Source organism: Trifolium pratense, linkage group LG7, assembly GCF_020283565.1.
Source record: "Trifolium pratense cultivar HEN17-A07 linkage group LG7, ARS_RC_1.1, whole genome shotgun sequence".
NCBI lineage: Eukaryota > Viridiplantae > Streptophyta > Magnoliopsida > Fabales > Fabaceae > Trifolium > Trifolium pratense.
The window spans coordinates 19,936,355-19,956,544 of NC_060065.1; the positions used below are offsets into that span (position 1 = coordinate 19,936,355).

At 32.5% G+C, this 20,190-nt stretch overlaps 2 protein-coding genes and 1 pseudogene across 4 annotated transcripts; all 3 read left to right on the plus strand.

The window, feature by feature from the left end:
• The first annotated feature begins 707 nt into the window (after positions 1-707).
• LOC123896020 lies at positions 708-3,216 on the plus strand (annotated as a pseudogene).
• Positions 3,217-6,959: 3,743 nt separating this feature from the next.
• Positions 6,960-10,285, plus strand: LOC123899592 (4-hydroxy-tetrahydrodipicolinate synthase, chloroplastic-like). The gene is made up of 3 exons (XM_045950761.1): positions 6,960-7,146; positions 8,786-8,866; positions 9,234-10,285. Exons 1-3 carry the CDS (start codon positions 7,082-7,084, stop codon positions 10,159-10,161), a joined length of 1,074 nt encoding a protein of 357 aa, XP_045806717.1. The 5' UTR covers positions 6,960-7,081; the 3' UTR covers positions 10,162-10,285.
• Positions 10,286-16,865: 6,580 nt separating this feature from the next.
• Positions 16,866-20,017, plus strand: LOC123898793 (4-hydroxy-tetrahydrodipicolinate synthase, chloroplastic-like). Of its 3 annotated transcripts, XM_045949805.1 has the most exons (4): positions 16,866-16,899; positions 16,990-17,081; positions 18,593-18,676; positions 18,875-20,017. In XM_045949805.1, the coding sequence occupies exons 2-4, from the start codon at positions 17,020-17,022 to the stop codon at positions 19,797-19,799; spliced, it is 1,071 nt and encodes a 356-aa protein (XP_045805761.1). In that variant the 5' UTR covers positions 16,866-16,899; positions 16,990-17,019; the 3' UTR covers positions 19,800-20,017. The 3 variants fall into 3 exon arrangements, with proteins under 3 accessions (XP_045805761.1, XP_045805762.1, XP_045805760.1); XM_045949806.1 differs by lacking the exon at positions 18,593-18,676; XM_045949804.1 differs by lacking the exon at positions 16,866-16,899 and having other exon boundaries at positions 16,918-17,081.
• The last annotated feature ends 173 nt before the right edge of the window (positions 20,018-20,190 follow it).

Sequence of the window (20,190 nt, forward strand, 5' to 3'; positions counted from 1 at the left end):
GCGTCTTTCGCTTTCACCCTTCACCGACTTAATCAGCGTCTTTCTTTCTCATCCTCCCTTTACCGATGGAATTTTTTCGTCACCGCACCGTGAAACTAAAGGGAAATTTTTTCGTCCTCCCTTCTCCTCTCTCTCTCAATCTATCTCACTGAAACTAAAGGGGAAAATCATAACCCTAAGAAAAAAATCAAAATTCAAGGTTAGTATTTAGTTGATCAATTGTTTTCGTTTTTAAATTGTTAATTTCTTCTTTATTCATTATTAGGAAAGGATAGTTCATATCATAGTTGTTGTTGATGATGATGTTATTGTTGTTGAACATGAGGTTATTTGTGCTAATAGTCTATTACTAAATAAGGATGTTGTTAAAAATTTCAGGTCTACTAGGTTCAATTTCAACGCTACTGACTTGATCAAGAAGGAACAGTGAGAAATTTCAGGTTCTGCATTTATTTTTATTATTTAGCTATGCCTCCTAAATTGCCTCCTAAGATTAGAAAGTTTCCTTCTAGGTGTGAGAAGCATAAGAAACAGAAAAAACTTAATAAGTTAACACAATCTCAGTCAGGAGCCCTTAATAAATTTATCATAAAACAACCGCAAATTCCTGTTGAAAATCAGAATGTTGGTGTTGGAATTCTTGAAAATATGGAGGAAAATACCAATGTTAATGCTACTGAAAATGAAAATTTAGATGCTCAAAATATATGGAGGAAAATGCTAATGTTAATGCTACTGAAAATGATAATGTAGATGTTGAGAATGCTGATAATTCTAATAATGACAATGGTGAAAATATTGATATATTTGATCCAACAATTTGGGATTCTCTTGGGTCTAGAATGATTGAATTATTAGCAACAAAAGGTCCGAAAAGAGATTTGTCTATTGTGAAGGGTCCTAAAGATAAAACAACGGCTAGACGTTTTACGGCTAATTTGTATACTAGAGTTTTATCAAATGGAGAGAAATGCGATAGAGATTGGCTTGTTTATTCAAAAGTGCTTGATAGAGTATTCTGTTTTTGTTGTAAAATTTTTAGAAGAGGGATTGGTAGAGGTCAGTTAGAAAATGAAGGTTTTTCTACTTGGAAACATGTTGGTGAAAGACTTAGGGAGCACGAGACAGGCATGGAACATGTTAACAACATGACTACTTGGTATGAGTTGTGTAAAAGGATGCAAAATTTTCAAACTATTGATAAAACAACTCAAAGGTTGATTGATAAAGAAAAGGAGCATTGAAAAAATATTTTAAAAAGAATTCTTTCAATAGTGAAATTCCTTGCTAAACATAATTTGGCTTTTCGTGGTTCTAATAATGAGAGATTGTACCAATATAGCAATGGGAATTTTTTGGGCTTAATTGAAATGTTAGCAAAATTTGATCCAGTTGTCCAAGAACATGTTAGACGTATTACAGATAGAATAATGCTAGCAACACACTCTTTAACAAACACACTCCAACACACTCTCTTTTATTGGTTGAAATTCACATGGGTCCCATAAAAAAATGTGGACCCATATAACTTTTATGGGACCCATATAAATTTTAACCAATAAAAGAGAGTGTGTTAGAGTGTGTTTGTTATTGGAGTGTGTTGCTAGCACTCCTCTTACAGATAATAAAGTTCATGTTCACTTTCTTGGACATGACATCCAAAATGAGTTAATACTTTTGCTAGCTTCTGCAATTAAAAATGAAATCATTAGAAAAATCAAACAAGCAAAGTATTTCTCAGTTATACTTGATTGTACTCCCGATGTTAGTCATCAAGAGCAAATGTCTTTGATAATACGATATGTGGATGTTGATTCAAGTTCTGTTAATGTTGAAGAATCTTTTTTAGGATTTTTAAAAGTGAATGATACAACTGGTCAAGGACTTTTTGATGTTTTACAAGATGAATTGAAAAAACTTGATCTTGATATATTTGATGTGCAAGGACAAGGATATGATAATGGGTCAAATATGAAAGGAAAACATCAAGGTGTACAAAAGAAGTTTTTAGACATAAATCCAAGAGCTTTTTATACTCCTTGTGGTTGTCATAGTCTTAATTTAACACTGTGATATGGCTAACTCTTGTCATGAAGCTAAAAACTTTTTTGGAGTTGTTCAACACATTTATACTATTTTTGCCAATTCTACTAAGAGATGGCAAATTTTGAAAGATAATGTAAAATGCTTGACTGCAAAATCATTATCATCCACTCGTTGGGAGAGTCATGTAGAAAGTGTCAAAGCTATTAAAACTCAAATGTCAGAGTTTACAGAAGTTTTACTTGAAGTGTCAGAAAATGATAGTGATTCTAAAATAAGTAGTGAAGCTAAATCCTTAGCAACAAATGAGCTTGGTGATTTTCAGTTTTTAATGTCGATAATTATTTGGTTTGAAATATTATTTGCAATGAATGTGGTTAGAAAGTTCCTACAGTCAAGAGATATGGTTATTGATGTTGCTATGAAACAAATAACAGGGTTGATTTCATATTTTAAGGATTATAGAGAAACTGATTTTAAAAATGCCTTGAATTGTGCTACGGAAATTGCTATTGAATTAAATATAGACCCGATATTTCCTCAAAGGCGTATATTCAAAGAAAAAGACAGTTTGATGAGAATTTGAATACTCCGGCAGTTCAACTATCTGAAGAGGAATCTTTTAGAGTTAATTATTTTCTTAACCTTGTTGATCAAGCTATTGTATCTCTTAATAAGAGATTTGAGCAATACCGACAATATGAAAGTGTTTTTGGTTTCTTGTTTAGTTCTCGAAGGTTTCAATCATTGGACAATCCAACTTTAGCGTCTTGTTGTAGTCACTTTGAAGAAGCATTGAAACATAATGAGCAATGTGATATTGATGGGAAAGAGTTATGTATGGAGTTAAAGTTACTAAGAGAGATGTTACCTGCAGAAGAAATCGGACCTATTGATATATTAAAGTTTTTGAAAGGCATGAATTGTTTTCCTAATACAACTATTGCATATCGAATTTTATTGACAATTCCTGTGATAGTTGCCTCTACAGAAAGAAGTTTCTCAAAATTGAAGTTGTTGAAGTCATACTTGCGGTCTACCATGTTACAAGAAAGGCTTAATGGGTTAGCATTGATAGCAATTGAGAATGACTTGTTGGAGAATATACAATATGAAGATTTGGTTGATGAATTTGCTTCAAAAAATGCTAGAAGGGGGGCTTTTTTTAAGTAGCTAAAATGTATTTTGATAATATTGATTACAATATGACTTTTTTTTATTAGTCACAACAATGAATGATTATTTTTTATGTTATTGAAATTGTTTACAATTTAGATATATTATGTTTTTATAAGGGGTCTATTTTTATTTTTTGTCCAGGACCTCTAAATACTCGGAGACAGCCCCGATGAGAGCTTTTGGTTGTTGAAAAGTCGTGATAAATCGTGATTTGGGGATTAGCTGATAAATTGTAGTTGGTTTGAAAATGGTATAATGGTGTTGGTTTAAGGGTTGATTAGTGGTTGTATTGAAAATTGACCGTGTATTTTGCCCAATATCCTAGTATGATAAATTATGTAGTATATATAATATATGATTATTTCCATGTACAATTCTATTGATTTCATTTAGGCTTTGATATATTTTTATATTTAAATTTATATTTTATCATGTTTTGAAATTTATTCGGACTTAAAAATTATTAAATTATTAAGTATAATTGATATTTTAAAATATTTAGAAAACAACAGTATTATCTCTCTAATATAGTACTTCCTTCGGTCCTATATATAAGAGAAAGTTCAATTTTTAGATTCATTAAGAATCTTTTTTTTTTTTTGGTTTATAACTCTCTGGTTCCTAGGGAAAGAGGTCCTAGTAGTTCAGAGTTCAGCCGCGAGGTAACTAAAGTCTGGCTAAGAAATTGTTCCACACAGGAATCGAACCTGAGTTCTCCCGAAATCCGTCCTTTTTGGTGAAGCTCGTTAACCACTTGAGCCCAATGACTTGGTTATTAAGAATCTAATTTATTTGATTCATAATATGGTCTAGATACACTAGATTCTTAATAAATCTAAAAAGTAAATTTTCTCATATATAGGACCGGAGGGAGTAACAAATAAAATTATGAAAACCAAACAATAAAAAGTACCTATGGATTCACGAAACATTAACTAGTAAGGATCCGTTTGGATTAACTTATTTTTTAGCTTATGCAATATAAATTAGGTTTTATGTTATTTTATAAGTTCACACTAGTGAAAATTGTATTTTTATAAGCTATTTTATCATAAACTATCTTGACAAACTTATAATAACACATAAAAATTGCATAAGCTTTTTGCATAAGCTCAAAAATAAGCTAATCCAAATCAACCCTAAATAAAGGAAACAAAAGTAAACTAAATAAATTAAATAAAAATATGCCTAAAGAAAATTTTTAAAAAAGTAATACCTGTACACCTCAATTTATTTTATTTTTTCTTGAGGAGTGTTATCTAAACACAAAATTTGGGAACAAACAATTGACAGTATCTTTTTACCACTCACATGCACGGAAATCGATGCATGTAAATAATATTAAAAAAAGAAAAAAATGTATATTTGTTATATTTCTATTTGAAAATTGTGTTGGAATAACACTTTTTCTTTTAAGTCTTAGTCATCCCACGCAATGAATTCTTATATATATCTCCAAATATAGCAACATTATATTGTCCTGACTCCTGAGTCTCCTCTGCTTCTTCCTCTCTTTCCAATTCGTACCCCCTCAACAAGCAACATTGTTGCTAATTTTCATTGCCCAATAAGCACCTCAGAGATGAATATTAGGTACGATTACTTCACTAATTTCATTAATTTTATTATTTACCATTTTCAATATGTATTTTCCATTTTTTTTATTCCATTAAGTTATTATATTTATTTTTAGTGTTAGCACTCCGATTTTCATAGAAATGAGATCCTAAGAATTGTTTCTTTCAAGAATCGAACTTAAATTCACCCAAATAACTCATTCTTAAAGAGAGAGCTCGTAAACACTTGAGTCTCAAAGTGGTTAAGAAGTTAGTATTATATTGTGTATGTTGTGCATGTATGAATTGTTTTGAATTATATGCATATATGGATTTTACATATGCAAGTCTCTTCTTTAGGTAGAATTTCCGGAGATCTCTGGCATAATTTTCCAATCAAATTTGTGAGACAAGCTTTAAAAACATTTATCTCAATTAATCTTCTTCTTTTTAATTCATAAATCTCAAGTTCTAATCTTAACTTAAAAGTTAAAACTCATTTTGTATTAATTTTTTTTAAAGGTTGGATATTATTACTTTCATTTATCAATTTTTTTTGAATAAATTTATCAATCTTTTTTACAGTATGATTCTATTGTCTTTTTTTAAATAAAAAAAAAAAACAATGATTCTATTGTCATGTGTCTCTTATATTCATTATATTCAGTAAATCAAATTCACTCTAAGAGTAAGAGTTACAATTACAGATGAACATGTTTATTTACTATAAATGATCACATGCACAAATTAATGACACTCTCTAGAAAATGGTTGAAGATGTTTATGATGTGGATACACCCATGTGTCGGATGTGTGACGGTATCATGTCTCAAATTTTTGAAATTTATAATAATAGTTATATATTGTTAATGTTCGTAAAATATGTGTATTAATAGATATTAGTGGACACAATGATTTGAAGTCAATCACTATGTCATTTCAATTTTTGCAATAAATTTAATTTTGGATTAAGATGTCTCTTTTTAATGTTATATACAATGATAATTATTCTTTATGTTATTTATAATTTAAATATAGAATAATCCTTTTAAAATTTTGTGTTTTATTTATTAAAGACACAATTTTAATATCCAAATAAGCTCTAAAAAGTCGGCGTTGGCCCTAGGCTCAATCACTTGGGTAGACTTTAGAAAGACATCCTTCTTAGGTGCAATGGAGGTCACCTTTCTAGGCGATGGACCTTCATTATATAATAGATATGCTACTTTTATTTATTAATATGGATTCTTCGTAACATTTCTAAGTGCGAAATTCTTAAATTTTGATCACTTGCATTTTATTTAGAAATTTGAATTGATTGATCAATAACTTGTTAACGAGAGATTGATCGAGTTTGTATGTATTGTATTAATTTACAGCAAATCCATCGATGACATAAGGAGCCTAAGATTGATAACTGCTGTGAATACTCCGTACCTATCAAATGGCCAAATTGATCTTGAATCATACGATAATTTGGTGAACATGCAAATTGAAAATGTCATCTCTCAATTTGTTTCATATCTATTAAATGAATTTCTTCATCAAATACATTAGGCGGGTTGATGTACAACGTTAAATGTTGATGTGCCTGTTCACTTCCCCTCCCACATATACAAAGGACTTATTTAATATAAATGAAGTAAGTTGAGAGACGATTTGCCTATTTTGAATAATTCAAAGGCAAAGTTAACAGATGATCACAAATTTAACGATGATATAGTCTACTCACTCAATAATTCCCTTTACGATCGAATCTTGTTTTATGATGCTATCTTTATTGGGTTGAGTATAATTATAATTTGATGTGGTATGCCAAAGTTCAAAAGCTTGTAAGAAATTTCATCAATTGAAACACTATTATATTCCCACTTTAAATTAGTCTAAATTGAACCAATTACACCCTAAACTCTTATATTTCCAATACAAAATTATTATTATTTTTGGTTTTTATTGAATTAATTAACTAATTAATTTAAAATAGTGATATTTGGACAATTATTTTAGATATTTTTTTTTGTTTACCTATGGGACACACATAGAGCTCCTCTCCGAATAAAATTTTCTCCATACATAATTAAAAGACTTATCACTTGAATCAATTTATTATTAACGAAAAATAACTTGAATAAAAAAAGAAAAAGTTAAAATACAATCTATTTATATATACACACGTTGATCCTCTCACTTGTCCCCATCATCACACCACACTCACTCTTCATTCATTCCCTCTCTGTCGGTTCTTCCATCCTTCTCCGGATCTTCAAACGGGTCGGATTTCGGATTCGGACTTTCTTCCAGCAATGGCCATGTTCAGAGGACTCACTTCCCGAATTTCTCGTTCACTATATACTAACCTCAGCTACAGGTTTTTTTTTTTTATTACATACTAATAACTTCTTTAGTTTATTTTCTACTATATCTATTTTTATATTTCTCATTCATATATTAATTGAACATGTTTCAGATGCCTTATCTTTTACTAGTATTAGATTTTGCTTCATTAATAACATTATTTTAACCGTAATATTAGATTCAAGTGGTTAATGAGCTTCTTCCTATCATGAATCGTCTGAAAAACTCGAGTTCGATTCTTATAAGATATCATAATCAGTCGATTGACATTCAAACTTGGTATTTTAAATCATAAAATACAAAGTAAAATTTGTTTCTATTTTTGTACAAAAAAAAATTGTTTTAATTTTAACCGTCTGTGATCACATTGACTACAGTAAATCCAATTTCAAGAGAATTTACCGCACAAATGGATTGTGCTGTCCCACTTGGAGTGAGGATGATATTATTAGTAGTATTTGTTTTTTTGTTTATTGGAATTTTGTTGATATAATTTATCTGAGTTTAAAAAAGTTAATTAACTTTTTTGGTAAATTTGTGTGTCCAAATTGCTTTTCAAAATGCCATATTTGGGGTAGACATGTCCTGTAATATTCAGATAATGTGGTTGTTTGAAAACATGAGATTGTCTTTGTCATGAACTGGGCCTATTTGCTTTCAATTGTGTTTGTTGTATTGTGGAAACAAGTACCATTATTTGCTTTCATCCTTAAAACTTTTCATTTTGGGTAATTTTTCTTAGTTTCTTAATCTATTGTGTATGATCATTACTAGAATTATGCACTCTTTTTAATATATATTTTTTTGTTTGAAATTCATTTTTTGGCCATCATTTTCAAAATGGGTCTCACTAAATAGAAATCAAGGCCACTTTGATTTTTGATGTCCACATAAATGTTATACCAAAGAGAGCTTTTTGGAAAGTCTGTTGTTGACATTTCTTTCTTTTGTATGGTTCGTAATTAATTTGCATTTTTTGGTTTGCAATAAGGTTCTGTGGTTTCTGTTCTTTCTGCAGTGTTAAAAATGATTGAGACGGCATAATGAAAAAGTAGTAGGATGGCTAAAATCATAAGTGGCATTTACGGTACACAACTTAAGTTTTATGTACTAGTACACAAATGGTTGATTACCGCTGCTAGAAGAACACTCTTTTGGAACCAATGTCGCAACCATTGGCCGGCCCTCGAGGTGGAACACCTGACTGTGTTTCTGGTTAGGTTGTAGCCTTGTAGGCTGGTTGAAGCATAACAGTCGGATTGAATTTCATTAATACATGGGAGATGTTATCTGAAATAAGTGGAGTGTTGGAGCATTGTATTGCAGAGATGATGCAGGACAGTGTAGTGGACAGGTAGACCAATACTTCCTGAGTGGTTGTGATGGCGGTGCCGAAGCAACACTGTGATGGCGGTAATCAACCTTGTGTGTACTGGTAACAAAATACTGTGATAGCGGTAATTGACCATGTGTGTACCGGTAACAAAACTTAAGTCATGTACCATAAACGCCACCAAAATAGTACTTGTACGGTGGGGTTGGGGTTGGCACAATTGGATCCACTATGCAGCAGAAAGATACAAAATCTTGTAGCTATTGTAATCCAAATTTTTGTTCGTTTAATCATATTAATATCTTTTAATATGATCCAGGACCTCATGCCGGAAGTCTCCACATGCAACTGCGCTACCTAGTTTTGGCCGCTCAATGAGCACCTCTGCGGTGAAAGAAAGGTGGGTTTGTACCCTGAATTTTCTGTTCCTTGTTCATCAATTCTCCTTTTAAGTTGTATATTTTTTATATGTATCACTCAAGTTCTGGCACATTATGTGGATTAATCCCGTATCCAGAATCTCGACTGTTGGTCAAATTAGTAATTTTACTTTAGTTTATGGACATTTTTGTCCCCATTAGGGCCGATTTGACCAACATTAGAGATTTTGCAGGATCAAATTGACACTTCTCATTACTTATGAGTATTTACTCTAATAAAAATCCACAAGTGTATCTGTTGAACATGTTTTGATAAAAATTAAGCTTTGTGTAATGGAAACTTGTTCATGCGGTATTAAATTTCGTGTGCATTGTTTGTACCTACAGGACCTCAATGGAGGAGTTGAGGAGTCTGAGAATAGTAACTGCTGTCAAGACTCCATACCTATCCGATGGCCGATTTGATCTCGATACATATGATAACTTGGTGAACATGCAGATTGCAAAAGGTGTTGAAGGTATCCTTGTTGCTGGCACAACTGGTGAAGGCTATTTAATGACATGGGATGAACAAATAATGCTTATAGCACACACAGTCAACTCTTTCGGCGACAAAGTTAAGGTTATTGGCAACGCCGGTAGCAACTGCACATCAGAAGCAATTACTGCCACAGAGCAAGGTTTTGCTGTTGGAATGGACGCTGCAATGCACATAAACCCTTACTATGGAAAAACATCGTCCGACGGTTTAATTGCTCACTACAATAGTGTCCTTTCAATCGGCCCGGTGATCATATACAACGTACCGACAAGAACCTCTCATGATATTCCACCTAGTGTCGTTGAAACCTTGTCTGGAAATCCTAACTTGGTCGGCATTAAAGAGTGTATAGGAAATGAGAGGGTGAAAATGTATACGAGTAAGGGACTTCATGTATGGACTGGGAACGACGAAGAAAGCCATGATGCTCGATGGGAATGCGGCGCTACCGGACTTCATTCTGTTGCTGGAAACTTGGTTCCTGGTTTGATGAGGGAACTCATGTTTGAAGGTAAGAATCCTACATTGAATGCAAAGTTAAAGCCTTTGTTTGATTGGCTTTTTCATGTGCCGGTACCGGTTGCCGTGAACACAGCTCTTGCTCAACTTGGGGTTATTAGACCAATTTTCAGGCTACCACATGTTCCTATTCCTGTGGAGAAGAGGAAAGAGTTTGTGAATTTGGTGAAGGAAATTGGTAGAGAGAATTTTGTTGGTGAAAAAGATGTTCAAGTTCTTGATGATGATGAATTTATAGTTGTTGCTCGATATTAATTGGGATTGCATTTGAAAAAACAGATGATATTCCATAGTGTCACGTTATGTTGAGAAATAAAATAAGATTTGGTTTATTTTTTGTGGCAATTGGTAATGGGAAGTGGTTCAAATTATTTTGATATATTTATCTGGCTAAACATATCAATATTTGGGCAAATTTTACTAAACACATTTTTCGTATTATTTTAATATTATTTATATTAAACTTTCATTATATTAAAATAATAATATGAGATTTCTATTTTTTTTGATAAGCCAAGATATATATATATATATATATATATATATATATATATATATATATATATATTACACCGGTGTAACATTTGAGTAATGTTACACCGCTCAATAACGCTTTAACGAATACAAATTTTACAAAATCCACCGTTGGATTGAAAGCTGATATCGTATAGATCATCTATGTTGAATTGTATAAAAATCTAAAATCATTTGATATGTTTTTGAGACTGACGAAGATTAATGGTTTATGCGTTTTTATTGAATACCGTTAATCTTGATCTATCTCAAAAACATATTAAAGGATTTTTGATTTTTATACAATTCAACATAGATGATCTATACGATATAAGCTTTCAATCCAACGAGAAAGATTTTAAGCATATTATTTAAAATATTAAACATAAGAATAAATCTATGAGCTAATACCATTTTATCGTAATATAATAAATGTTTAATATAACATTTTACAAGTAAATGAGTTCCTTAAAAAAATAAATTAAACGAGTTAAATATAAATAATATATATTGTCATATTTTTATATTTTTTAAGCATATTATTTAAAATATTAAACATAAGAATAAATCTTAAACAACTAAAAACATGAAGAAAAACATGCCCTCATCTATTTTATGTCGGAAACTGAAGTTGAATGCTGTGAATAATGTGGCTATTAATGAATAAAATTTGTTTATTGGATACTTTTATCTTTTATTAGTGAATACTCGTACCGGTCATTTATGGAGATATTAAGGATGATTTGATCGCTGAAGTTTGATTTCCACCCTCAAGAAAATTATCAATAACCGTTTAAAGGAGTTAAATAGTGTTTATTTATTTATAATGTTAGCGGTTGATCCTCTGTAAATTTTTTTCCAATAACCTCTATATAATGTGAAGATTCGGTCTTTTTAGCTCCTCATTAAATATGTTAGCTCATTATGGTAAAATGTGGAAGCGGGTCAAGGAATTGGGTGTTGGAGGAGATGAAGAGGATGTTGTTTATGTGGAGAGATTAAAGGCCAATGAGGAAAGTGATAGGGTAGCTAGAAGGTTGAGGGAGCAAAGCAATCAAGTCTTATCATGAAGATTGTGTCCTTTAATTTACGTGGGTGGGGCAGTAGTGCCAAACGAAGAAGGTTCAGTCAGTTTCTTGCTTCAGGTAAGTTCGATATTTGCTTGTTACAATAAACTAAACGATCCTATTTTGATGACTTTATGATTCATAATATTTGGGGTCATAAGGATGTTGAGTGGGTAGCTAAAGAGTCTGACGGTTTATCAGGGGGTATGTTGATTATGTGGAATAAAGGCCTGTTTAGAATCAAATTTTGTTTCTCCGGTGATGGTTTTTTGGGGCTGTGTGTGGAATGGAGGGAGGGAATTCTTTATTTAGTTGATGTTTATTCACCTTGTATCTTATCTGGTAAAAGAAAGTTGTGGAGTGATTTATTACAATTTAAGCTAAATAATGAATAAGGTGACTGGTGCATTGGAGGTGACTTCAACGCTGTGTTGAAGGCGGGAGAAAGAAAAGGCAGTAGCGCTTCAGTTAGACATAATGAGCGGGTCGAGTTCTGTCAATTTGTAGAATCGATGGAGCTAATTGATATCCCTATAACTGGTAAACAGTTCTCTTGGTTTAGTGCAGATGGTAAAGCCATGAGTCGATTGGATCGTTTTTTATTATCAGATAATTTCATTGCTAAAGAGGAAGTATCGGGTCAATGGATTGGTGATCGCGATATTTCAGACCATTGTCCGGTTTGGTTATTATGCTCTAGTCTCAACTGGGGGCCAAAACCTTTTAAGGTTAACAATTGTTGGTTCAAGCATCTTGAGTTTTCTTCGTTTGTCGCAAAAACCTGGGAAAACTTGAATTTCACAGGGAAGAAAGCATTTGTTATCAAAGAAAAACTAAAGAGGTTGAAAGAGGAGTTGCGAGGATGGAATAGGGAGGTTTTTGGTATCCTTGATTTGAATATTGAAAACACGGTGAAGGAGCTGAATGAGGCAGAGGGTTTAGCAGCTATTGATGGGGTGAATTCAGTGTTGGTTGACAAAGGCAACATCAATAAAAAGTTTTGGGATCAATTATATTACAAGGAAAGTTTGATCAAGCAGAAATCAAGATCGAAATGGGTGAGTGAAGGTGATTCCAATACCTGTTTCTTCCATGCTAGCATTAAAAGTAGAAGAAGAAGAAATCAGTTGGTGATGTTGAGAAGAGGAGATGAGTGGATCCAAGGTGTGGAAAATATCAAATCGGAAGTTAAAAATCACTTTGCTGAGAACTTTACTGAAGATTGGGCTAATAGACCGTTTGTTCATGACATTAATTTCAAAGAGTTATCGGAGGAAGACAATGTTTTTTTACTTCAGCCTTTCGTGGAGGACGAGATCAAGGAAGTAGTTTGGAGCTGTGATGGAAACAAAAGCCCTGGACCGGATGGATTTAATTTTAATTTTCTAAAGGAGTGTTGGTCGACAGTGAAAGGCGATGTGTTGGATTTTTTGAATGAATTTCATGATAGTGCAGTTCTACCAAAAGCAGTTACTGCATCCTTCTTGACCCTTATTCCAAAGAAGGATCACCTTCAACAATTATCTGATTACCGTCTGATATGTCTGATTGGTTTGTTATACAAAATCTTATCCAAATTGTTGGCATCCAGGTTGAAGAGAGTTTTGGGTAAGCTAATTTCTACATGTCAGACGGCTTTTCTACCCGGAAGACAAATTCTCGATGGCGTTGTGGTTCTGAATGAAGTTATTGATTTAGCCAAAAGGAGAAAAGATACTTGTTTGCTTTTTAAAGTTGATTTTGAGCGTGCTTATGATACTGTCAGTTGGAATTACTTGGAACGCATGATGGTGAAAATGGGGTTTGCAGGACAATGGGTGCGATGGATGAGAGCGTGCATCTTTAACAGTTCAATGTCGGTCTTGGTCAACGGCAGTCCAACGGAGGATTTTAAAGTTGGAAAAGGATTACGGCAAGGTGACCCCCTGTCTCCGTTTTTGTTTCTGATTGCGGCTGAAGGTTTAACTGGTATGGTAAATAAGGCGGTGGATATTGGTCAGTTTGTTGGATTCAAAGTGGACGATTCAATTCGTTTTCAGATATTACAGTTTGCTGATGACACAGTTTTATTGGGAAAGGCGTCGTGGGATAATGTTCGGACAATCAAAACTATTCTGAGAGGTTTTGAGTTAGTGTCAGGCCTGAAGATCAATTTTGTTAAAAGTAAGTTGTATGGTATTAACGTGGAAGCCAACTTTCTTGATGCGGCTGCAAGCTTCTTATCCTGCAGTTCCGATTCCATTCCCTTCAAATTTTTGGGAATCCCGGTAGGTGCAAACCCGAGGAGACAAGACAATTGGCAACCGACTGTAGACTCAATGACAAAGAGACTTTCTAGCTGGAGTGGCCGTAATCTTTCGATTGGAGGTAGAGTCACTTTAATCAATTCTGTGTTGTCGAGCCTCCCGTTATATTTTTTTTCTTTTTATAAGGCTCCTCGTTGCATTATTAATAAGCTGGTGAGGATCCAAAGGAATTTTCTTTGGGGAGGAGGTTTAGAGGACAAAAAACTTTGTTGGATTAAGTGGGAACAGGTATGTTTACCAAAGGATAAGGGTGGTTTAGGTATTAAAGATTTAGAATTGTTTAATACGGCTTTGTTGAGTAAATGGAAATGGCGATGTTTAAATGAGAAAGATGCTTTCTGGTTTGATTTGCTTTGTTATAGATATGGCATGTTGTCATCTAAAATTCTAAGTTGGGAAGCTGTAGTAACAAGTACTCAGGATTCGCTTTGGTGGAGAGATGTGATGGGAGTGGGTGGGAAGGATGGTGACTATTGGTTCCCTTTAAATGTCAGCAGCATTTTGGGTAATGGTAACTCTATTTGTTTTTGGAAAGAGAAATGGGTTGGCGCTGTTCCGTTAAGGGACTTGTTTCCTCTTTTATTTGACAAGGAACTACACAAGGATTGTGTGGTTTCAGATGTTTTGCAGGCCGGCAGTTTTGTGTTGCAATGGAATTCAGAATGGTTGGAAACTTTGTCCCAGGTGGAGGTCGCTGAGAAGTCTGCTTTAGAGCAGTTATTGATTGGTCTGGTATTGCGTGTTGACAGGGAAGATAGATGGAGATGGGTGCCAAATGCTTCAGGCCTTTTCAGTGTCAAATCTGTCTATATTTTTTTGCAATCCCGGTTGGATTCGAGTTATTTAGATTCTGATTTAGTTTATGCTTTGCACAAACTGTGGAAGAATGATGTTCCGTCAAAAGTGGGAGTACTTGGCTGGCGCTTGCTTCTTGAGAAGCTTCCGACTCGCGCCGCTTTAGCATCTAAAGGTATTTTATCTAATCCTCATGATTTACCTTGCGTTTTCTGTTTTCAAGAAGTGGAAGATTGCAACCATATTTTCTTTAGTTGCTCTAAAATCTTTGAAGTCTGGAAGCAAGTCTTTTTGTGGTTGGGTTTTGATTACAACCAACAAGAGGGCGGATGGAAACATTTCTTGAGGTTTGGATCATTAGTGAAAACGAAGAAGGGAATGAAAGTTCGGCATTTGATTTGGTTGGCCACATCTTGGTGCATTTGACGCATGCGGAATAATATCTTGTTTAGAGGAGAGAAGGCGGATTACTCAACTTTGGTAGATTCTATTAAATTCATTTCGTGGCTTTGGTTTAGTGGTAGAGCAGGTCGCAATGCAGATTATTTGTACTATAACTGGTGCATTAATCCTCTCTATTGTCTTCATAGTATATGAGAAGTTATCTATATTTGTATTTGTAAGGGTTTGAGTACCCCTTGTACTCCTTATTAATACAAATCTTTGCTTATCAAAAAAAAAAAAATATGTTAGTTCATTTGATTTATCCTCTTTTGTCCCTATAATGTTAGCGAATTTTGATTTATCACGTCATCATTTACGTTAAATCTTAGGACATTATTGCAATGGTTAAAAGGCCACAATCATAACTTTTGCAGGGAATAATTGAAAAAAATATTATAAAAAGACAAATTAAATTAAAATTCCCTGATATTATAGAAGGAGTAAATTAATGCTTTTTTTTTTTTTACTATTTAAAGAAACCGATCACTTTTCCCTGAGCTTAGCTCAGTTGGTAGGAACATCACACTATATGTGCAGGAGTCCGGGTTCGAATCCAGACACTCCATTTATTCACTTTAAGATGAATTTTCTAATTACCGTATACTTAAAAAAAATTCACTTGCACACGGTTTATATTTATAAGACGTGTCAAACTTTGGAACGATGTTTTTATACGTCTGCGTCAACACATACTTCTTCTCGTTAATAATTAGGAGAATAGCTTGACAAAAAATAGGAGAATGAAAATATTATGATTAGTTGCATTGATTTTAAAATATAAAATAAAATTGAGTTTAAAAGTTGTCGGGTAAATTAATTTTACAATGAAAATAATCATTTTCTAAATATCATTGGTTCATATAGCTTGCTACATTAATGTTACTGTGTGTTAAGTACTACTCCAGTTTATGACTGGTTCATATAGCTTGCTACACTAGTTTGATGCATTACATCAATGATGTTAATCCAGAAAATGATTTTAAGTACTCTTTTAAACTTTAAAATAAATGTGGGAGATTGTTGTGTATATTTTAGAAAAATCTACATTAATTCATTTTTATTGTTTTACTATTTTTCGGCCCCCGATGTGATAAGCTTATGAATCCGTCCCTAGAAAAGGGATACAACGGGAGAAAACAAAAGGAAGCTACTAAGGTTTCATTATTACGTACAATGACTTAACTTTCTAAAATAATGGTTACAAAAGAACATATAGAAAACTCTAATGACTAGATTATACTAACTTGAAAAGCTCGATAACTCAGTAATCTAACAACTTTAAAAAGGATATTTTGAACATTGACACCCAACTCATCTCGGATGTGGTAGTGTCGAATTATTATATATAAAGATAGTTTTAAAAATTAGAAATAATTGTGTTTTTAATCTTTTTTAATCTTCATGCTTGGTGGTGTTTCAAAGTGAAATTTAAGGATTTTGATTTTAATTTTAATAGAGAAAAAGAAATATGCTTGCACTCATAGTGTAAAATAATTTTATACCGTCAACTAATGTCTAACCATATTTTCCGCCACTTCACTATACTTTCTTGATATGACATGACAAGTTAATAGTTTTTAAATGATCGTAAAAACAACTAGTATTACATAATTTATGTGCATCTCAATTAAACTTCTTTTAATATGAGCAACAAGGACCCATTAATTTGTTTGGTTCATTGATTAATTAAAAAATTGTATAAAATTTCTCTATTGACAAATAACTTTGTTATTTATTTGTGCTCGTGAGTTTAACTCAGTTGGTAGAGACATCATACTATATGTGCAGGAGTCCGGGTTCTAGCCACTAGACTAGTCAAAAAAAAAAACTTTGTTATTCATTTTGGTCTTTGTTGTTAGTTGGTGTTGGCGAGGGGTCATTCTTTCTTTGGACTGTCTGTCTGCTATTATTATTCATTCTTTTTGATCTTTTTTATTTAAACCAAAGTTGTTTTCCAGAACTTCAATCTTGTCTTTGATTCAGTGACTATGTTGAGAGCTTCCAATTTACCGTTTTCCACCTCTATCACCAGCAACTTCAATAACAACAGGTTAACATTTTTTCATAATAATCTCTTTGTTTATTTTTTCTTCAGTTTACTTTATTTGCTTAATTTTCTTTGTTGTATCTTATTAATAATATAATGTTTGTTCTTCCTTTGTTACTCCCTTTACAAACCCAAAAAAAAAATTAAGCATATTGGTTTGTATAAATTTTTGACATGTTTAAAGAAAAAGATCAATTGCTATGTATGATAGTGTGAAATATTTGATTCATGTATCCAATCAATTCACATTAAAGACCTGTTTGTATTAGTTTCTCTAAATAAGAAATTAGTTTAAGGGTTCGTTTGGATTGACTTATTTTTAAGCTTATGTGAAATTAGTTATGCAAATAAATAAGCTTTTAAGTATTATTATAAGTTTTTCAAAGTAGTTTATGAGAAAACAACTTATAAAAATACAAGTTTTGTGAGAAAACTTATGAATTAACATAAAAGTTTATTTATTTGCATAAGTTATTTTCATAAACGAAAAGGACCAAAGGTTTGGGACAGAGGGAGTAAACCAAATTCAAACGGGCCATAAATAGTTTATCTTAAAAGATTGTTTTAAATATTTCATCATTTTGTTACAAATTTTTTGGATGATAAAATTTCAAAACATCACTAAAATAATAAGCTTTTTTTTTTTGGTACACAAATAAGAAGCTATTTTAAATAGCTATTTTGAGAGATATTTTTTTTAAAAAAATTATTTTTATTAAGTTAAAATCTCTAACATGAAATTTAAGTTACCGAATGTCAAAATCACTCTTTTAATTTATACAAATATGAATTTGAAATATCTTTTACTATTTTTAATTAAGTTATCATAAAAATCGATTTTAAAAATACAAAAAAAATAAAAAAAAATCACTCTTTTACAGATAAAACAAACAGGTCATATAGTAATCACTTTTACAGATTAGTTTCTAAGATATCTTCACAAATATCTACATGATATGATTTGATTTTTTTTTTTTGGTTACACATTATATGATTTGATTTGATTTGATTAAATGCATGTGTAAAATTAAATCCTTAAAAGAAATATATTAAGCGAAAGATGTTAATACGAAACAGGTTTTTATACATACTAACATGTTATAATAGATTTTCAAAAAGTCATATGGTGATGATTCATGTTATGGATAGTAGTTAATTCATGGTTTTTCGGTTGTAATGATTCATGTTATAACTTCCAGATAGTTATGCCATTGTTTACATGCTAGTCATATGATACGTGAAATAATGGATCATAAATAGATTGTAAAGTTAAGAAGACCAAATTTTTTTTCACCACCAGTATCCAGTCCAATGGACCGCCTAATCTGGTTTAAAGGTCAGTTTTTGTATCAAGTGGTTTCAACCCCTCCCGATCGTAGTTGCGGTGGGTCGAACCGTGGTCCTTCAGCACATACCAAAAATTAGTGCTAACTGGATTAGAAAGATACCAAAAATTTTGTAGCTATTAATCCAAATTTTGGTTAGTTTAGTGAATTCAATATTTCTTTAACCAGGAGCACATACTGTAAGCTTCAACAAGCAAATGCGAGATTTGATGTTCGCCTGCGGTTGAGCAGCTCAGCGGCCGTAAAAGATAGGTTGATTTGAATGATATATCTTTTACTTCATATGAATGAATTCATTCTCCTATTAAATTCAATAGATCCATTTACAGGACTAGTTTTTGTTAACAAATCTGAACCTGTTAACCAAACTTAAACAATATATTTCATGATAAAGAAAGTGAAGCTTCTGTGGTGATGGGATTAAGTTTTGTTTACTGTCTGTGTTTACAGGACATCGATTGAGGAAGTACGGAGTCTGAGATTTATCACGGCTGTTAAGACTCCGTACTTACCTAGTGGCGGATTTGATCTTGAAGCATATGATAACTTGGTGAATACACAAATTGCAAATGGTGTTGAAGGTATTCTTGTTGCTGGTTCAACTGGTGAAGGCCAATTAATGACATGGGATGAACAAATAATGCTAATTGCTCACACAGTAAGCTCTTTCGGCGACAAAGTTAAAGTTATTGGTAATGCAGGAAGCAACTGTACAAAAGAAGCTATTAACGCAACCGAGCGAGGTTTCGCTGTTGGAATGGATGCTGCACTTCATATAAACCCTTACTATGGAAGAACCTCAATGGCAGGTTTAGTTGCTCATTATAATAGTTTGCTTCCTATAGGACCTATCATTATATACAATGTACCTTCAAGATCTAATCAAGATATTCCTCCTAGTGTGGTTGAAATCTTGGCTCAAAACCCTAATTTTGTTGGCATCAAAGAGTGTGTGGGAAATGAGAGGGTGAAATTGTATACTGATAAAGGAATTGTTGTATGGAGTGTTGATAGTCTAATCCATGAAGCTAAATGGGATTGTGGTGCTGTTGGAGTTCAATCTGTTGCAAGCAATTTAGTTCCTGGTTTAATGAGGGAACTTGTGTTTGAGGGTAAGAATCCAACACTTCATTCAAAGCTTATGCCTTTGTTTCATTGGCTTATTATAGAGCCAAGCCCTATTGCTTTGAACACTGCTCTTGCTCAACTTGGGATTATTAAGCCTGTTTTCAGGCTACCATATGTACCTCTTTCTAAGGAACAAAGGGTAGGGTTTGTGAATTTGGTGAAAGAAATGGGTAGAGAACATTTTGTTGGAGAAAAAGATGTTCAAGTTCTTGAGGATGATGATTTTATCATAGTCGATCGATATTAATTTCGTAATATCGTTCTTAATGTCTTATTTTAATTTTCGATGTGTGTTGTACCAGAATCAAGGATGAAATGGAGGTTTAAAGCATATGTAATGGTGGTTTGTTTTGTAATCAGACTTGATTTGGAGTAGCGAATTTAGCACACATTTGTGTCCAATTCACTCATTAATAAAATTTGCTTTCCAAAAAAAATAAATTTAATTTACGATGTGTTGCTTTATACTATGGAGTAATATTACAAACATCGAATACACTTTCATTTTGAAGTGTCGGGGCTACATGAAGTTTTATATCTTCCAAATGTACGTAGTTTCACTCGGTTCTGTAATAAAACTTGTACATTTTGTGTGAAATTATTGTTAAATATTTAGCAAAAGTATATTATAGACATAA

What these genes read in the sequence shown, in the direction of transcription:
- LOC123898793 (XM_045949805.1), top strand. Translation starts at nt 17,020, where the DNA reads ATGTTGAGAGCTTCCAATTTACCGTTTTCCACCTCTATCACCAGCAAC. An exon ending in AGCAACTTCAATAACAACAG is followed by an intron (nt 17,082 to 18,592) that starts GTTAACATTTTT and finishes TTCTTTAACCAG; the next exon opens with GAGCACATACTGTAAGCTTC. An exon ending in TCAGCGGCCGTAAAAGATAG is followed by an intron (nt 18,677 to 18,874) that starts GTTGATTTGAAT and finishes CTGTGTTTACAG; the next exon opens with GACATCGATTGAGGAAGTAC.
- LOC123899592 (XM_045950761.1), top strand. Translation starts at nt 7,082, where the DNA reads ATGGCCATGTTCAGAGGACTCACTTCCCGAATTTCTCGTTCACTATAT. An exon ending in TATACTAACCTCAGCTACAG is followed by an intron (nt 7,147 to 8,785) that starts GTTTTTTTTTTT and finishes AATATGATCCAG; the next exon opens with GACCTCATGCCGGAAGTCTC. An exon ending in ACCTCTGCGGTGAAAGAAAG is followed by an intron (nt 8,867 to 9,233) that starts GTGGGTTTGTAC and finishes TTGTACCTACAG; the next exon opens with GACCTCAATGGAGGAGTTGA.